This window comes from Eleutherodactylus coqui, chromosome 3 (genome assembly GCF_035609145.1).
Source record: "Eleutherodactylus coqui strain aEleCoq1 chromosome 3, aEleCoq1.hap1, whole genome shotgun sequence".
NCBI classification, from domain to species: domain Eukaryota; kingdom Metazoa; phylum Chordata; class Amphibia; order Anura; family Eleutherodactylidae; genus Eleutherodactylus; species Eleutherodactylus coqui.
The window spans coordinates 150685389-150705515 of record NC_089839.1 but is presented as its reverse complement, the minus strand read 5'-3'; the positions used below and the strand labels follow the sequence as shown (position 1 = coordinate 150705515).

At 47.0% G+C, this 20127-nt stretch overlaps 1 protein-coding gene across 2 annotated transcripts in view; it reads left to right on the top strand.

Annotated features, from left to right (window-relative positions):
* LOC136621095 (protein polybromo-1-like) overlaps positions 1 to 20127 on the top strand; it is a 77119-nt gene that overhangs the window by 13438 nt on the left and 43554 nt on the right. For both annotated transcript variants that reach the window (XM_066596332.1, XM_066596330.1), the window contains exons 2-3: positions 2843 to 3027; positions 18488 to 19130. In XM_066596332.1, the coding sequence (XP_066452429.1) occupies positions 18535 to 19130 (596 nt within the window). In that variant the 5' untranslated portion in view covers positions 2843 to 3027; positions 18488 to 18534. The remainder of the gene's footprint in view (positions 1 to 2842; positions 3028 to 18487; positions 19131 to 20127) is intronic.

Genomic DNA, 20127 nt, shown 5'->3' with positions numbered 1-20127 from the left:
AACGTAAATAACCACCTGCTCGTCTGAGCGCTTACTACACAAGAGTCCGGCCCTGACTACTCACTTCAAAACGTCACATAGCCAGTCCGGTCCTCAGACCTGTGGAGGTCTCACCACACCCTCCTGGGTGTTGAGGTTAGGGGCGTCACCCTGTCAACCTCGCCTTTGGCTCTCTCAGCCCACACACTGGGCTAGCCGGGCTCCTTGCTCCACAGAGCCCTCTCTCTGGCTCTCAGCCAGACGCTCTCTATCTAGGCCCTGTAGGCCCAGGCTTTATAAGGCCTGGTACCAGCCTCACCTGGTACGTGGGAGTGGCCATCCCACCCTTCGCTTTGACCACTCGAGGAAAAGCCGGCCCGAACTATGTGGCTTGGAGCCACTTACAAAACTACAACGTGTCAGTAACATAGCGTTACTGACACAGAAATGCTGGCTTCCTCCACCGAGCCCAGGCCGCTCGGTGGCACGTATCCACCCTCCAGCACTTTGTCAGTCACTGTCTCACAAGACGTACAAATTTAACATTAATTATTAACATTTTGAGGAACACTTTGTTTTCCTGCACCAAGCCAAGATTGTAAAGGCTCATAGGTGTCAGAATTATAGATACCCCTACAAACGACCCCATTTTAAAAACTTCACCCCTTAATGTGTTCACTGAGGGGGGTCCAGGAGTATTTTGACCCCGCAGTTTTTTTTCAGGGGTTAATGCAATTTAGAGGAGAAAAAATAAAATTTCATATTTTTGCAAATACGTCATTTTAAAGGTATGGGGTGTAAAAAGTGGCTCTCTGTCAGGCTCCGTAATCTTGCTGCAGTGCGGCGGTCTCACACAGAAGACGCTCAACAAGCCGCTCCTGGCACTGCAGGAAGGCGAGCGTTCCCGGGGCTTCTTGTAAATTTACGTATTACAGGTAACAATCTGAATAACGCCGGGTTCACGCGGCCGTATGTCGAATACACTTGCGGAGGCCCGCAGCGGATCCCAGCTGTGAGCCCAGCCGTGGCCCTGCGTACGGCTGCATAATGTACTGCGTATAACTGCCTACTCACACAGGCGGTCATGCGCAGTACACCTTTTGTTGTTTGTATTTGCCACACCTTCGCTTAGCGATGACACGGTTTTCCGCAGCCCTCATACAATGTAGTTACATACAATGGGCTCTATGTTGCAGATATAAGCGGTAAAATAGAACATGCTGCGTTCTGTTTTCTGCGGGTGGATTGCGTAATTCCAACTGGCTAATGTGAGTGGAATTGTGTAATCCAGTGCATTTGATTGATCCGCGTATTACCACTGATCAAACGCATGTGGAATCCGTAATTCCTATCTGGATGGGTGAGATCGGCCTAGTGGTAGATCGCTACCTTTTTAATATGTGACCACGGACCGCTCAAGAAGGCCACCGGTCACTGCTCTAGGTTACCGTTGGTAGCCAGGAGCAAGGATATTTAAAATTTCCTGGGCCCTCCCCGCCTCCTGCACATGTGTCTGGCATTTTGCGGGTGCTCGCATGTGCAGAATCCGGGTAAGGTCCGTGGAGGAGGATCGCGTCGGGGTTCAAATACAAAGGTCTCCAGTAAAAAGTTTCATCTCCTCTCACCGGGAGATGAAACTTCAACATTTTTTTACTTTTACCAGATTGCCATTATCCATTGGATAACGGCGATCACGTGACCAGGAACGGCATACTGCGCCCCCCCCTGTGAAATCTGCAGGCTCTCAGCTATCTTTGGTAGCCATGAGCAGGGAGATTTTGAATTTCCTGGGCAATTTGCTGACGGGCAATGCACAGAAGCCAGGGTAAGGTCCGCGGATAAAGATCCCATTGTGGGACAAATCCGGGGGCCTTAGTTATGTAATTTCTTCCCCCCTCACTGATATGAACTTCAACTTTTTATTTTACCTTTTTTAATTTTGCATGATCACTGTTTTCCAATGGATAACAGTGATCATGTGACCGGTAACCACATACAGCGGTCCCCAGTCACATCTCCCTGCACTCGGCTATCTTTGACAGCCGGGTGCAGGCAGATTTTAAATTTGCAGGGCTCTCCGGCCTTCTGCGCATGCACTCCACATCGGCTCATACGCAAAAGCCCTCGGGAGATCCTGATTGCCGCGGGACATTACGGAGGATGGGGGTGAGTATTTCCAGCTGCCCCCATGGATCCGATCCATGAGGAAGCTGAAACTTTAACTTTTTTAAACTTTTGTTTTACTTTTCTGTGATCGCTGGTATCCATTGGATACCGGTGATCACGGGCCCGGTGACGGGTCACCGCCGTCCCTGTTGATATCTCCTGCCTCTCGGCTACCTTCAGGAGCCAGAAGCTAGGAGATTTCAAATCTCCCGGGCGATCTAGGCTTCTGCGCGTGACGTCATATGTCTGGCGCATGTGCAGAAAACCGGTGTCAGGTCCTCTAGGACTAGATCACCACGGAACATCGCAGAGGACAGGGGTAAGTACTCTCAGCTGCCCCCATGGATCTGATCTTTAACTTTATTTAACTTTTTATTTACTTTTATGCGATCGGCACTTATCGTTCGTCATTTAATTTCTGCCCACATTAAAACTAAACGACGATTGTACTGTGTAAACAGGCAGTCATTTATCTGTGAACGACTGCCTGTTTACTGTGAATGGAGACGGGCAGGCAGGAATGATCCCCGGCCTGCTCCACCGGCATGCACTAAGCAATCACTTGACATCATCCAATGACAGTCATCCCATGTAAAAGGGTCTCAAGTCATATACACTGTATGTAGTCAGGTGTGCAAAATGGTTACGTTGTTTCATGTTCCATTAATACGAGTTAACTATTTGTCTTCCTTTGCAGAAATTCTTCCACCTGGTGTTTGCAATCTGCTAAATCCAGCAGCCATATGCTCCAACAATGAGATCTGTCTGGGAGACATCGAGATCTACGGATTTGATTATGATTATACTCTGGCTCAGTATTCCGATATGTTACACAAGAAGATATTCATCACCGCCAGGGACATCCTTATGCAACAATACAAGGTGACGTGTGTAGGATGAGCTGTATACATAGGAGTGGGTCTGTTTGCCCACAGTTAGGCCAATTTCACTTGGGCGGATTCCAACCGCGGAATCCGTACGGAGGATCCGCGGCCAAACGTGGGCATTGAAAAGCACGTTAATCACTTTTTTGCTCACTCTTGGATACTAATTGCGTATTCGGCAAACGCAGGAAGAATCGCAGCATGCTCTATTTTGTCGTGGTTTCCGCATGAATGGCCTGCATTGACCTCAATGGAGGCCATTCACGTGAATCCGCGACAAAATAGCCCATATGCAATTAACATTTATTGCGTAGGAGCCCCGTGTCCGGGGTCATATGCAGTACAGAAAATTCAGGTACTCTGAGTCGCCGGCCAGAGTCACAGACGGTGCAGGCCTCCCACTTATGGAATCCTTCCTGCCCGTGTGAAGCTGGCCTCACTAAATAGGGGAAGCTAGTCTTACACGCATACAAGATACGGGCTTATTTAGACGACTGTATATCGGCTCGGTTTTCACGCCGAGCCGATATACGGTGTCCTTGTCTGTAGGGGGGGAAAGGATGGAAGAGCCAGGAGCAGGAACTGAGCTCCCGCCCCTCGCTACTATTTGCAATGGGAGGGACGGGGTGGGGGCGCAGTTAAGCAGCGGTACTTAGCTCTGCCCCGTCCTACCCCCTCCTATTGCAAACGCTGGAGTGGAGGAGAGAGGCAGAGAGATGGTGAGGAGGAGGAAAGGGGAGAACTGCTTAGATGGAAGCGCATATCGTTCGGCCGATATACGCTCATGTAAATAAGCCCTAACTTTTATTATGGAGATTGGGGAAAAATAAATAAATTCTACTATTTGTTTTTGGATTTCATTTTTATAGCGTTCAGTATAAAAATATATAATGTGATAACATTTTTCTTCTCCGGGTCAGCATGATTCCAGGGTTAAACGGGTTATTCAGACGTCTGTATATCGGCCGAGTTTTCTCGTCCAGCTGATATACGGTGTCCGTTTCTGCAGGGGGAGGAGGTGGGCTGGGCCAGGAGCAGTTCACTGAGCTCCCACCCTCTCTCCGCCCCTCGCCACTATTTGCAATAGGAGGGGACGGGGCAGAACTTAGCTCCACCCACCCCACACCTCCCATTGCAAACAGTGGCGAGGGGCAGAGAGGGGGCGAGAGCTCAGTGCACTGCTCCCGGCCTGGCACGCCTCCTACCCCTGCAGAAAGGGACACCGTATATCGTTCTGGGCATGAAAACCTGGCCGATATATGGATGTCTGAATAAGCCCACAAAGTGTATACAGTTTTTTATGTTCTACTAATTTTGTAAACAAAAAACACTTTTTTTAAAAAAAAATAGATAATTGTTTTCGTGTTGCGCTCTCCAAGAGTTATAACATTTTTATTTTCCCATCGACGGAGCTCTATGAGGACTTGTGGTTTTTTGCAGAATGAACTCTAGTCTTCATTTATCCAATTTTTGGGAACACCGAACATTTTGATTGTTCGATTGCTTTTACTCCATTTTTTTCTAAAGGGAAGATTAACAAAATCTGCAATTCTGGTATGTTTTTATTTTTAACAGCGTTTACCGTGCAGTGTAAATGATATGTTACATTAAGCCTACAGGCCAGTATGATTATGTCAATACCAAATTTATATAGGTTGGATTTTTTTTTTTTCACGCTTTTTTTTTTTAATGTATTTTTTGTTTATCGCTGCATTCAAAGACCCCTAACTTTGTATTTGTGAACAGTGCTGTAAAATGTTTTTTTTTGTGGTACGATATGTATTTTTAATGAGACCATTTGTTGATCCATGCAACATTTTGACAGCTTTCTATTTTGTTTTTTGAAAAGCAAGATAGACAAAATTAGCTATTTTCGTCATGTTTAAGATAGACAAAATTAGCTATTTTTGCCATGTTTTTTTTTAATGGTGTGCACTGTGGAGATTTAATAATATCCTAACGTTTTTCTCTGGGTTCTTCTGAACGTAGTGATACCACATATGTAATTTTTATTTTTTACATAGTAAATGGAGAAAGGTGCGTTTTTTACGTATTTATTTTAATTTTTTTACTTTTTATTTTTGTTCCACTGGGGGAACTTGATTATCAGCATCTTTTATCATTCATCTAATCTTCTATATATTTGTCAATGTCTGTTTGTCTGTTTGTTGGAGCATCACGCACAAACTGTCCGACCGATTGACATGACATTTTGCACATAGTATAATTTCGACCCACAGAAGGTTATAGGCTAAAAAAAATTCTGAAATTTAGTTGTCTCGGCAACCTTATTTGCATATTTTGTACTTTCCTTGACTTTTAATGCAGCAACGCCCAAATTTGCTTTCACCAATGGATGCTACATACTCAATTTAGTATTCCTGGTTGTTTCCAACAAGTAATTCCCACTAGAAGAGTCAGACTAAGCGTTGACAATTGATATTTCAGAAAATGATATGTCCCCAGACAGGAATGCATAGAGCAACCAAGAATTGAAAATTGTTGCCCATAGCAACCAATCACAGCGCAGCTTTCATTTTGGGTATGATAATATATAGCAATTAGAGATGAGCGAATGTACTCGGTAAGGGCGATTTCGCAGTCGAGCACCGCGATTTTCGAGTACTTCACTACTCGGGCGAAAAGTACTCGGGTGCGCTGGGGGGCGGGGAGAGGCGTGACGGCACGGGGGGTAGCAGCGGGAAACAGGGGGGTGCCCTCTCTCTCTCCCTCTCCCCCCCACTCCCTGCTGCAACCCCCCGCGCCGCCACGGCGACCCCCGAATTTTTTCGCCCGAGTACGGAAGTACTCGAAAATCGCGGTACTCGGGCGAAAAAGGGGCGTGGCCGAGCACGTTCGCTCATCTCTAATAGCAATCAATGACGGCGCAGCTTTCATTTTACCTCAACAGAATAACAAATAAAAGCTGAGCTATGATTGGTTGCACAATTTTACTTAAAACGGACCAGAACTGCGGATTTGTATATGACACCAACAAACAGATTTTGTGTTTTAGCTATAAGTAGCTTTCATTTTACCTCAGCACTGACATATAAAAGCTGTTGCCTACAACAACCAATCACAGAGCAGCTTTCATTTTACCTCAGCACTGACGTATAAAAGCTTTGCCTACAACAACCAATCACAGCACAGCTTTCATGTTACCTCAGCAGTATAATATATGTCTAATACAGTCACATAACATTAATCAGCATCATGTACTTCCACGTATTTATGCGTACGTTATATATAAAGCGCACAGTCTGTGTGTTTGTTTGTATTGTATACAAATCCACAGTTCTGGTCCGATTTGAGTGAAATTTTGCATGAGCGTTCTTCAGTACCCGGCGACGAATACTGGCGGAATTAACAATCCAAAACTCACTGACTTCCCCTGTAATTTTTATTGCCAACAGCAACCAATCACAGCTCAGCATTTGTTTTTTATACCTCTGAGGTAAAATAAAAGTTGTGCTGTGATTGGTTGCTGTGGGCAACAGCTTTTTATTTTGGACAACTTCCATAACAGTGCGGTGTGGCCCACTTTATATATTTCAGGACTGCTAGTCATAAAATTGGCGTGCAGCGCAGGGTATATCTTCTAGTACACTATTATACTTCAGTATACCAGTGTATTAGAATGGCTATCAAGATCATCCCTCCCTCTGTCTGCCTTTTGCATACCGCAGTCGCACTGACCGCCACGTGTTAAGGGTTAAATAGTGGGAATCGAAGGTTTCTTTGGTTCACGCTATAAGGGCTAGTACCCAGATGTCATGTGAGAGCCATGCACCCGCCTCTCTTGGTACAGGAAACCCTTTTGACGGCGCTGCAAATTAAAGCCCCTTAATGGCTGCCATCAAAAAAAGGAAGGGCGGTCGTTACCTGGTTAAGGTCCCATGAATACAATGGGTGATGCGTTCTCAGGAATGCGAAAAAATAGGACATGCAATGATTTCAAAAGAATGCAGTTCATATTCGCACAAGTTTTACGCTCGTGTGCATGTAGCCGGACTGCGAAGTTTTGATGGGCTCATGCTTTTTGAATAACAGACAGTGTGAACAAGCTGAGCTACAGTGCAGTTAGGTTCACATGACCAACGGCAGAAGTCCGCAATACACATTTTGCAGGTACATGGGGTCACAGGTGTATTTTGCTGCGAGTTACCACATGCGGAATCCAGCTCTCCTGTGTGCAGCCAGACATATCCTGGTAAAATAAAGCCCAAAGGATAGGCAATAACTGATGTTCAGGGGTCCAACAGCTCAGACCCCCACCGATCCCATCAATGGGAGTCCCAAGTACCTGCGGGAGATAGCCAAGCGCTTGGCTATCTCTAGCAGTCCCGTGAAATGAATAGAGTGGTGGCACGGATACACCGTCACTGCTGCATTCATTTGGGGGTACATGGACCCCAGTCTTGCGATCAGTGGTCGAACCCTTACTTCTCATATAGGTATTCTCTGGATAAGAAGTAACTTCTTTTTACTAAAACACCCCTTTAAAAAGTGTTTTACCATAAAAAGCATTGAAATCGTATCCATAGGATGGGGGACAAATGTCTGATCGCTTTTGGACTGACTGCTGGAACCTTCATTGATCCCGAAACAGGCACAGCCTAAGGAAAGCGGTATGCATGCCCGAATGCCACTCCACTGGCTTCTGTGGAATGTATGGAGTTTACCATGTGCTTTGATCTCCACCTGTCCCATCGAACTGTCTGGAGTGGTGGTTGAGTCTCTGGATCAAGGAAGTCCCAGTGGTCGGCCCCAACAATCAGACATCTAACCCCTAGACTACACCCGCTGGGATTGTTTCCATCACTGCATTGCCTTTGAGCAGCTGCAGGGGTTATAAATGACTTCCATGGTGATTCCAGTGTTAACGAGTTCAAGTCCGCTGTATTTTTTCCTGTTGGTAACCAGACCGGGTTCTCGTTTTGTGTTCTTTAGTATAAGTACGTTTGAAAGGTATAATAAATGTTCTTCTTTTGTTCGATTAAATAATTTTTGTCTTTTTTCATGATGCCTGAAGATTTATTTGTGCCGTTTTACATTTGCATTTTTATAAAATTTTTGGGATATCCCTGGAAAAATGTCAAGAAAATTGGAAATAAGTGTTGGTTTTCACTTTAATTATCTTTTTTTAACACTGGCTGACAGTCGGGTAAACACCTGCACAAGTGCTGATGTCACGTCTCACGTCGTTAGCGCTCGTACAGAGTGTTTACACTGACAGACGTCACCGCTGGATCGCGGGCTTCTCGCTCCGTGCTTCACCCCCTATGTGGAGCGTTTACACGGAACGACAAGCCTGCAACTCGGCAATGTATTTTATGTGACTAAAAGTCAGCGAAAACTAATAGTAAACAATGTTTTTGCACAAGTTCATTTGAATGAATTGTGAACGATAATTGCCCCATGTAAATGGCCCATGACCTGTCGCCCTTACCGTTGCAGCCATTTTAGTGTAAGGAATATATAGTTTTCAGGGCCCTTAGGGCAGAGGTAGAAGTTATTGTATAGCCTAGTGGTGGCTTTTAGGCTGCCTGTCCACGGGCGTTGCGGTATCCTGCAGCGGTTCTCCGCCATGTGAGACGCCGCCCGGGAGCTGTAGCCGGCAGACGGGTCTCTGCTGTCAGCCTATCTGACAGGCTGACCGCGGAGAATCGCAGCAAATTGCAGCATGCTGTGATTTGCCGGCCGAGAGCAGAGAACCCCAATGATTCTCTGCTCGTGGACAGGGGGAAGCGCTCTGCATAGCAACGCAATATTGCTTAGGGGAACGCAATGAAAACCCGCCCGTGGACAGGCTGCCTTAGTTATATATTTGAGGGCATTTCACTATTTTATTTATGGCTGATTTGTCCTGTGTCTTGGGCTGACATATTAGCCTCAGCGTCTCTAGCAGTTTCCTAGTCTGTAAACATAGTACTCCCACTTGCGTATATTTATTGCATATTTATTGCAGCATGTATTATTTTACTGCTTATTACGCCCTATTGTTCTCTATGGGTGAATTTCGAACGCAGTGCATGCACCATTACATTGAGAAGGAAGTTAAAAAACTAGGTCAGACACTGCAGGAGCGTCTAGGGACCACCATCCCATCTAACCGGTGGTCTGTGGAGATTGGGGGCCCTTACATAGAAGCCATGACTACTTCCGATACGAGCAGACTCCATACTCTATGCCAGACTTCCTCTAATTTGGGACACCAATAGCTCCAATTACCTGGAGAGGAACGCCAAAGCCAGGACATGGGATGAGTCTGCCTCCCAGATGTACAGAGAGCAGGGGATCATTGCCTGCTTGCCTTAGTTTTGCGCGTGTAAAATACGTTGTGCATACACGTGCAAAATGCTCGCATACACGATAATACACAGGAATACGCAATTCCATACGCAGGTGGAAAGCTGTGATTTTAATGCACTGTATTACAATATGGTCATGTGATCCCGGTCTGACAGTTTTGCAGTAATTCAGTACAGAACATGGGTAATTTTTTTTTTTTAATTCGTTTTATTTTTTGATAATCAATTTACGAAATACAAAACAGAAATAAAGAGAGATTCGTTAGATTCATAGCAATGTATATATGATCGTAGTTATAATTAGATTAACACAAATTTTTTGTTGCTGTATTTCTTGAGTTACTAGTTAAACATTTACAACAATAAACTTTTGAACTTTTAAAACCAATGCCGTTCTTCCTTGTTCTTGATCTTGGTAGGAGAAAGTTACAAGTTTTCAAGCGCTTGTCAGTGGGGGGGGGGGGGGGGGAGGGGGAGTGCCAGAGGGTGGGGAGGGGAGGGAGGGGGGTGTTGTAGATTGGGCTTGAGGTTCATTCCATGAGCAGAGTAGAGTGGGAGTCCATCCAAGTCCCCCATATTTTTTGGAATTTGGTCGGGCAGCCTCTGTTTTGGTATATAATTTTTTCATATGAGGCTACAGTGTTTACAATTTGGATCCAGTGTGGGATTGAAGGGGGTTCAGTCGCCATCCATTTTATGGCTATCGCTTTACGGGCCAAAAATAGCGTCTTTTCAAGGAAGACGCGAATGTAATATGGCCACACCTCCTCCTCCAGCAGGCCAAACAGCGCTACCTTAGGGTCTAGGTCGATGGATAGTGGGGGTCGTAAGAGTAAGTTTATAAGGTCCATCACTTTTGACCAGAACTCGTTGACAAGAGGGCATTCCCAAATTAAGTGCCAGAAGTCCGCCTTCGGTTGGCGGCATCTCTGGCAGAAGTCTGAGGAGGTATTACGCATTTTATGTAGACGGTTGGGAGTAAGGTAGGCTTGATGTATGATGTATAGTTGAATTAATTTATTGTTTAAGGCCGGTGAGACTGACAGGTGGGATTCAGAGACGTCTTGCCACTCCTCAGGTGTGAGGGATGGGATGGCAAGTTTCCATTTGTCATATGTAGGGGGTGGATTGAGATCTATTTTAGCTGAAAGGAGGTGTGTGTATAGGGCCGATATTAGGCCTTTGGATCCTTGGGATTTGAGGACGCCTATTGTGGGAAATTTAGATATACGGGTTGAGGCGGGTGGAAATTGAGAGTTCAGTGCGTGTCTTAATTGGAAGAATCTGAATAGTTGAAGGTGTGGGGCCTGCAGCCTATTGCGCAATTGCGTAAATGTGGGGAGTGTTTCGTCTGTGTATATATCTCTTAGTGTGCGTACCCCCTGGGCGGTCCAGTACTGTGGGTCTGGAACTGACTGTAGTGCGGTGAGACCGGGGTTGTTCCAAAGGGGGAGTTCTGGCACCACATCCCGGTATCTCTGCAATGTCTTTACCTCCTTCCACACGCTAAGAGCTAATTTGTGGAGCGGGATTAGGTCGGTAGATTTGGTGCTTTCCGGGAATTCTAAAAAGCTCAAAAGGCTATTTCCTGTTACTTGTTTTGCAAGTTGTTTATCTGCTATAGGCAATTCTTTGTCTAAGACCCAGGCTCGGATATTTCTCAGTTGCCCTGCCAGGTAGTAGAGCCGGAGGTCCGGGAGGGCCATTCCGGCTTGTTCTTTGGGTCTTTGTAGAATTGATAAGCTCAATTTGGAACGGGAGGAGTTCCATATAAATATTATGATTAGAGAGTTTAAAGACTTAAAGATGTGTTTAGGGACGCTCACTGGCATGTGTTGTAGTATATACAGGCATTTGGGTTGGATGGCCATTTTAATGAGGTTTATGCGCCCAGCCACGGAGAGTGGTAGCTTGGCCCATCGCCTCAGTTTATGTTTTATGTTCCCTAATAATGGGTTTATATTATCTGCTATTGCGTTGTTGTGGTCGTATGACATAACTATCCCCAGGTATTTGAATGCTGAAACTGGTTTTAGTCCATATCTTGTGACACAGGGGTCGTTTTTTGGGTCAGTTTCTGTATAAAGGATTGTTGATTTGGACCAGTTGACATATAACCCGGAGAAGTGGGAAAATCTATCTATGTGTGTCATAGCTTGGGAAAAGGAGTTTAGTGGGTTCGATAGGAATAGAATTGTGTCATCTGCGTATAGTCCCAGTTTGCTTTCGAGGTCTGCCCCTTTAATACCGGTTACGTTGGGGGCGCTTCTCAGCCGGATTGCCAGTGCCTCAATGGCTATAGCAAATAAGGCCGGGGATAAAGGGCATCCCTGTTGGGTGCCTCTTGCCAGTTGAAATTCCGTTGATGGGATGCCATTTACAATTACATTTGCACTCGGGGATTTGTATATAATTTTGAGCCATTGTAAAAATTTAGGTCCGAACCCAAAACGGACCAGACAGGCTTCCAGAAAGGCCCACTCCAAGGAATCAAAGGCTTTTGCCATGTCGAGTGAAACCAGAGCCCATGGCATATTATATTGTTTACCTAGTTGGATGGCTGTTTGGACTCTGCGTATATTTATGGTCGTGGATTTCCCTGGCATGAAGCCCGTCTGGTCAGGGTGTATAATGGACAAAATCACTTGGTTCAGTCTGGTGGCCAGGATTTTAGTTAGGATCTTGTAGTCTGCGTTTACCAGTGATATTGACCGATAAGAGCCGCAATCTGTAGGGTCCTTCCCAGGTTTCAGAATCACTACTATGGAGGCTTTATAGAATGAAGGTGGGAGTGTTTTGTCTATTTGGGCCTGGCTTAGCGTCTCAAGGAGTTGTGGGGCTAGTTGTTCACAGTATTTACGGTATGTCTCTATTGGGAGACCGTCGGGGCCTGGTGATTTATTGAGTGCCATGTCTTGGATTGTCAGTTGGATCTCCTCCAGAGTGATGGGACCCTCCAGGAGGTCGACCTGTCGGTTAGCTCTATTCCGCGCTGATTCTTAATCTTAAGGATCGTATTAGCATGGTTTTCATGGTTAATAAGATTGGCGAGTAAATGACTGGATTGGTTTCCTAATTCAAAGTAGTGCTGCTTAGTGAAGAATAATTTGCGTTTGGCTTTGGCGTGTATTTGGTGTCTATGGAGACGGGATAGACTGAGCCAGGCTATTTTATTGGCGTCTGTGGGGGCAGATATATACGTTTTCTCGGCTTCTAGGGTCTGGTTTTCTGTCTCTTTGTTGGCCTGGGATGTTGTTTTTTTGATGTGTGAAATGGCAGATTTAAGGAACCCTCTGATATAAGCTTTAAGAGTGTCCCACTTCAAGGCGGGATGGGTGTTGTCATTGTGGGCATCTAGGAATAGGGAGATGTGAAAGGGCGTTTGATCGTCTGATCCAATGAGCTTGAGCCAGAATGGGTGAAGTTTCCAAGTGGGCCTTATATTATGTTGAGGAAATTTTAGGGTTAATAGTATAGGGCTGTGGTCAGATATGCCTCTCGGGCAATGTGTTATGTTCGAGAGATATATTGCCAGTTCTGTGGAGCTGAAAATGTAATCAATTCTCGTCAGCGCATTATGACCCGGTGAATAACAGGTATATTCCCGCGTTTCGGGGTGGTGAAGTCGCCAGAGATCGACCCATCCAATGCTTTCAATTAGCTGTCTCAAAGGGGAGTTTAAGGTGGGAGTGGCGTTAAGGGGTGCATGGAATTTGTCTTTAGTGGGGTCCATTACCATATTAAAGTCGCCTAAGCAGATCACTCCTGCCAATGGGTACTGGTGTGCAAATGTTATGGCAGTCTGCAGAAGATGAAGATTGTTGTGAGGTGGATTGTAGATGGATAGGATGACATAGGGTTTAGAGTCTATTTCTCCGTATATAAATATAAATCTTCCTTCGGAGTCCCTACGGGTAGTGATAGGGTTCCAGCGCAGTGACTTGTGAATAAGCACGGAGACACCTCTGGAGGAGGAGGTGTGAAAGGAGTGGGCAGACCACTGGATCCATGGCTTTGAAAGGGTATCAGCCTTGTCCCTAATGAGATGGGTCTCTTGCAGACTAATAATGTGTGGATTTATTTGTTTGATATATGAGAATACTGTCCTTCGCTTGAGTGTTGTACCGAGTCCCCGAACATTCCAGCTAAGACATTTTAGGGACATTACTACCTGTGTGGATACAGGATTTGGCTATTGTGTTCGTGTCCATGGGGTGAGGTGGGGGGGTTGAGGGGGAGGGTGTTGATGGGTGTGAGGGGAGAGGTTGTGTCAGCGCAGGCTTGTAAAGAACATTAATGGAGAACAGATTACAAACATTTAAACCATTAGTCTCTGACATTACTTAAATTACGGCGTAGATGTCAAAGAACAGCAAAATAGAAAAAAAATGGAAGGAGAGAAGGGAAGAAAAAAGACAGGAAAAGAAAAAAGAAACAATTTAGCTACAATCTAGCTAGAAGTAGCAGATGTTATATTGTTGGGGGGGTCTCTTGATGGCCTTTAGAAGTTTGAGGTCAACTGTCGGGTTCCAGTAATGATTTAAAGGTGCCGCGGCCGTACTGCACACCGCCCATGGATCATGGGGGTACTGAGAATTTAGGTCATAACAAAGCTCAAAGTTCTGCTACAGCTGTGGTGGGGTCAGTCGTCCTTTGGTGTTACGGGATGCATGTCCAGCCACTCCAGGGCCTCAGTGGGAGATTGGAGGAAGATCGCTTTTCCTTGGGCCACTATTCGTAGGCGAGCTGGGTATGCCATTGAGTAGAGAATGTTTCTTTCTTTAAATTTCCGTTTCACTTCTGTAAAGGTGGCTCTTTGCTTTTGTAGTTCAGCAGAGAAATCGGGGAATATGGAGATTGTTGCATTGTTGTGTTTTAATGGGCCTTTTAGTCTGGCTTGGCGTAATGCGGCGTCCCGGTCCCTGCTATTTAGGATCCTTACTAGGAATGGGCGCGGGGGGGCTCCTGGTTGTGGCGGTTTTGCAGGAACTCGATGGGCTCTCTCCACTGTAAAGTGGATAGAGAAAGCGTCCTCCCCCAATAACGATTTCAGCCAAGTCTCAGCGAATGTTTCCGGGTGGGAGCCCTCTGATTTTTCGGGTAGGCCTATTATGCGTAGGTTATAACGGCGCGAGCGATTTTGTAAGTCGTCTGTTTTGGATTGGCAAAATTCTATTGCCCTTGTTGCTTTTTTAACCGCCGTAGTAAGTGGGCGCAAGGAGTCTTCTGCGTTGGAGACGCGGTCCTCCATTTCCCGCATTCTGTCACGCATATTATGCAAGTCTTGTCTCAACAAGGAGACGTCAGATTTTATCTCCTCTATTTTGTTGGTAAGAGAGGACTTGCAAGTGTTAATTGCATCTAGAAGTTGACGCAGGGTGGGTTCTGAGGTTTGCCCAGTTTCGTCTACCGGGTCTTTCATCTGAGCGGGTCGCGTTACTCGCGGGGAGTGATCAGAGGTTTCGATGCGGGAAAATTCTTTTAGCTTTTCCGCGGCGGTGCCGCTTTTAGCGCGTGTACTCATGATAGAATTCGTTAGTTTAGCGTAGCGAGTTATGGAGGTTAGCTCTGAGTAATAAGGAGTAAAGGTCTGTATATTGGTATTGTTACAATAACTGTTAAGAAGCGGGGGTCCGGCAGTCCGGACTATGGTTGCACCGGATTATCTTTGGCCTTGAACTGATCACGGTAGAGGGGACGAGAGGCCGCGCCAGTTAAACGCGGTGGTCCGTCGGCCGTAGGGCACAGCAGACCGCCCTTGCTGAATCAATTTAAGGTCGGGGGTAGGTCAGTACCTACTGTGGGGCCCCTTATTTGTTAGTCCAGCTCAGTCCTTTTATAGATATACGTTGGGGTGGTCAGCCCCTCGGCTGTCCCAGGAGATAAACTGGCCTTGTTATCGGATATTTGGCTAAGGTTTGTGGTTGTGGGGGTCGGGTTTAAGGAGGACGCAGCGCCTCCAGAGATGTCGGGTGCCGCAGTCCGGTGGTGGTTGGGCGATCCGAAGGTGAGTAGCTGGAGTGCGGTTAGTGTGCTGTGGGGCGCTGGGCGTCACGGCCAGGTGGCGGCAGGAGGTTGCAGGACGGAGGGGCAGGGAGGCTGCGACCTCCGTCGAACCCTGCAGCAGCGGCACGGTCGCAGAGGTGATCTGTGTCTCCCCTCCGAGGAGTCAGATGTTCAGCGGCGGCCCGGCGGCCCCGAAGCAGCGGGGAGCTGCAGAGGTATTTCCTGTCTCCCTTCCGGGGAGCCAGGTGTTCGGCGGCGGCGCGGCGGCCCCGAAGCGGCGGGCAGCCACGGAGTTGTTCTCTATCTCCCTTCCTGGGAGGCAGGTGTTCGGCGGCGGCGGCTCCGAGAAGAGCCAGGGAGGACAGTCAGTCCCGCGGCGGGTTCAGCAGGGATCGGGTGCCTCTCGTCGGGGAGTGGGCAGCGATCTTCAGCCCGCAGGATCAGGTCCGGACCGATGCGAATGGCCGGAGGTCGCAGGTAAGCGGCGACAGGGCGGCCGGAGCCGGCAAATGGACCGCGGCTTCCACCCGGGTCCTGCGGCGGCAGTTCAGCTTTAAGGGTGGAGGAAGCGGGGTGTTTTCTCCCTTCAGGAGCGGTTCAGCGGCTTCAGTAGGGGGGGGGGTCGCCCCCACCCGAGCTCCGGTCAGACGTGGGCCGCCGCGGCCCAGAGACAGTAGGGAAGGGGCCCAGTGAGAGTAAAGTGGCAGAGCCAGCCACGAGTCCCGGAGTGGTCCTTCGCCGGGTGGTAGTTGGGAGGGCACTGATCGCGAAAGTCCCAGGACGGCCAGCCGGCAAGATAAGTCAGTGAGCTAGGCAGTAAGCAAAGCGCGGGAAGGTGGCAGGGCGTTGGCGCCGTCCCCCTCCCGCTCCGGTCCACGGTCCTATTATGGATGTCAGGAGGTCGTAATCGCTCTCAACCGCGGTCCAGCTTGTTAATTAGGGGTTAGGAGCCCGTTGGAGTTCTTTTAAATGTTCGGTTTCTGGTAAGGCCAGGATTTTGTGCGGATTTTAGTATTCCCCCTGGGGAGCTCTCCTCACATGCGACTCTCCATGTCGGTCGCTGGCCACGCCCCCGAACATGGTTAATTTGGTACATTTTCTATTGATATGTTATAGTTTTGACTTGTGAGCTTGTGGAGCTCATTCGCATGTGTATGCCATTTTGTTCCATGAAAAACACACCATTTTCTGTGTATTTTTTTTGGTTTGTATTGACTGCGCAAAAACCCCCCACAAGGCCTAATCTATGTCGCTTTTTTAAAACTTTTTTTTTCACGCTGTCTCCTAGCAACGTGTAAAAAAAAACCCCCCCAAAAAAAACCCCGAAACACATGTTTGTTTTTGTTTCCACCTCTCCCATAGACATTCATGGGCTATTTTGGTGTGTGAATGCGGACCAAGATAGGACATGCTGCAATGTTTTTTTTTTGTTTTTTTTTTACGCCTGAATACACCATTGCAATGGTGTTGTATAGTGTCTGTATTGGGTCCGTAATAATGCTTGCAGAAAATACATCATATGAATGAACCCCAAGAGCCATTGAAAGAGCCACTTCCGGCTGACACAGTATAGAGAGGAGAACAGGGGCGTGAGCTCCTGGGTCACACAAGGTGACAAACCCCTCTTGGTGGCCACGTTTGTTACCTACAAACATTTTAAGTAATGGATATAACGTATGCCAGCCGTACACATCATGTAGCTGTTGATGGCTCAAAGTATTAAATGGCTTCTGTCAGTAACTTTGCTGATGTAAAACTGCTGACCGTGTTATGTCGGGGCAGTAAAGCGGGGTGTAATGATACCTGTGAGCACTTCTATCAGTTACAATGCAGTTTTAATGGCCGGATCACTGCTCCACGAAGTGCTGTGAGGTGGGGCCTTCTCTCTAAAGTGCTCTCTGCTCTGTACGTTGAGCTGCTCCACAGCTCTGACTGCTGTAGCTTTCTCCTAGTTCTCCCTTTTTTAAGTGTATGTCTAGACAAAGTAGAATATTTCTCTTGTGCATTTTGCTGTACTGATTTACTGCAGGTTTTACACCTAGTACATTGAAGGTGTGAAAATCCACCGCCTGCTAATTTCTTGGAGCGTAAGTGTCCGCAACCAGTGGATGAGATTTGTAAATATTTCACTCACTTGCCTTGTACTGAATGCATTGTGGATTTGTGCCACATGTGAATTCAACCTACGTTTGTTAGAAGCCAACATGCCCAATTATTCTCCACCCCCCAACAGTATCTTCTGTGAAATGTTGAACTGCCTCCATACACATAGACTGTTGGCCGATCCTGCCAGAGGTGGCAGGTTCTTCTGACCTATAGAGGGATTGTCTATGAGATAAGAATGTCAGTCTGTAGAACCATAGTAAAAAGAAACTGTCACTACATGTTCTTCCCTTCACCCCTGTGTCTTTTTAAGGCCAGGCTCATATGGCCGTATACATAAAATACTGCTTGAGTCACGCAGCGTTTTAGCGCTGTGGAGCTGGCCTGCCGCCGCGTATGCCAGCGTTACTGTATTGCACATGACTGTGTATCTCACGCACGCTGTCATGCGCAATCTGACTTGTTTCCTTTCTTGTTTAAATTTTCTGCTCTGTTGCTTTGCAGTGGTGCATATCTGTATATATCACTCATACGCAATGTAATTGCGTATCGGTGGCGTTGATTTATGCGCCCATAGAGAACAATGGGCTCTCTCGTGTGTAATAAGTGACAAAATAGAACTTGCTGCATTCTTTGTTGTGCTCACGTTACGCAATTCTTACCCGCAGATGAGAGCGAGCCAACTTAAGGTAATGTATTTCATTGCCTGCGAATTGCCGCATATCACACGTGCGTACACCATAATACGCTCGAATGAGCACAGCCTTACACCTTTAACTGTGAAACTCAGTAATATTACATTATTCTCTCACTCCGTTGTATCTGAATGTTTCAGTTTTGTGCTAACAATCCCAGGACAAAGCGCTGTATATTTACTGTACTTGGACCTCGAGAGGTTAATCCTCATTCTTATTATTCTGGCCCTGTGCTGTCTGTAAGATCAGGTAATCGCACAAGTGATTTATGTATTCTCAAAAAGAAGCCAAAAACAGTTCTTGCCATCATGCAAAATGTAAAAATGTTTCTCTTAATTAGGTAGAAAAAGTGGAATATCTCCAAAGAAAACCAAGTATTTGAGCCCCATGCAACAGAAACTGAATGAAGTGTATGAAGCAGTAAAGAATTACACAGATAAACGTGGCAGACGTCTCAGCGCCATCTTCCTGCGTCTTCCCTCCCGCTCTGAGCTCCCAGACTACTATGTGACCATCAAGAAACCCATCGACATGGAAAAGATTAGGAGTCACATAATGGCCAACAAGTACCAGGATATCGATGCCATGTGTGAGGACTTTGTCATCATGTTTAATAACGCCTGCACTTACAATGAACCCGAATCCCTCATTTATAAGGATGCCTTGGTCCTTCATAAGGTGTTACTGGAGACCCGCAGAGATATCGAAGGAGATGAGGATTCTCATGTCCCTAATGTAACTTTGCTCATTCAGGAGTTAATACACAACCTGTTTGTGTCCATGATGAGCCATCAAGATGACGAAGGAAGATGTTATAGCGATTCTCTGGCTGAAATTCCTGCAGTTGACCCCAAGTTTCCAAAGAGACCTCCATTGACTTTTGAGATTATTCGAAAGAATGTGGAAAATAATCGTTACCGAAGACTTGACCTTTTCCAGGAGCACATGTTCGAGGTTCTGGAGAGAGCGCGCAGAATGAATCGGTAATGTTACCACAGTTCTTACTTAGGAGCATATTTCTTCCTTAGGCGAATACATATTTTAAGGTAGTAGCCTTACAAAAGCCGGTTGTCCAAATGCCTTTTCATTATCTGTTTAATGGTGCATTCAGACAACCATATATCGGCCGGGTTTTCACACTCAGCCGATATACGGCGTCTCTCTCTGCAGGGGGAGGAGGCTGGAAGAGCCGAGAGCAGTGCTCTGAGCTCCCGCCCCCTCTCTGCCTCCTCTCCGTCCCTCTGCACTATTTGCAATGAGAGAAGGCGAAACGGGGGCGGGGATAAGTTCCGTGAATTAGCCCCGCCCCCGTCCCGCCTCTCCTCGCTCCTAGCTGCCAAAGGTAGTCAAGAGCTTTGAGCAGTGACAGTGGGCCCTGGTCACGTGATCCCCATTGTCCACTGGTATGAAACGTTAGCGATCTACTTTAGGCCAGTCGCAGAAAAACAATTCTCCATGCTTCCTTATTTTCATATTACCCAGAGACGCACCGAGGACCTTATAAGTCTCCTCACTCACCTTCTGTATTAGTGTATCTTAACGCCACCTGGAAGTCCTGGTGGAGTCAAGATTGACAGGGGGTGACGCGCCCTGTACCTTATTGGCTGCACAGCTCGTTAAGCGCCAGTTCCTGGCAGCCCACTAAAGTTTATCTTAAAAATGCAAACAGCAGCCAACGACACTTTACCTTTTAAATTCTGACAGCAGACTCTGCTGCAGCCACGCTGCCCCATGTGCAAGGGAAACGGAGAGCGGGGTATGCAGCAGGGATTTCACAGCAGCATGCGCCGCCCCCACCCCCCACCCCGTCACTTTAAACTAGCCCCGGACTGAACACCGGCGGGGCACAGCACCCCATGTCAGTTGTATGTCAGCTTGCCGTTGGGAGCAGCCGGCCGCTCCCTCCCTTGTCACTAACGTCTGCGCCCGGGAGCAGGGACACAACAGTGGCGAGAGCACACGCAGAGAGCCTGCGTACGG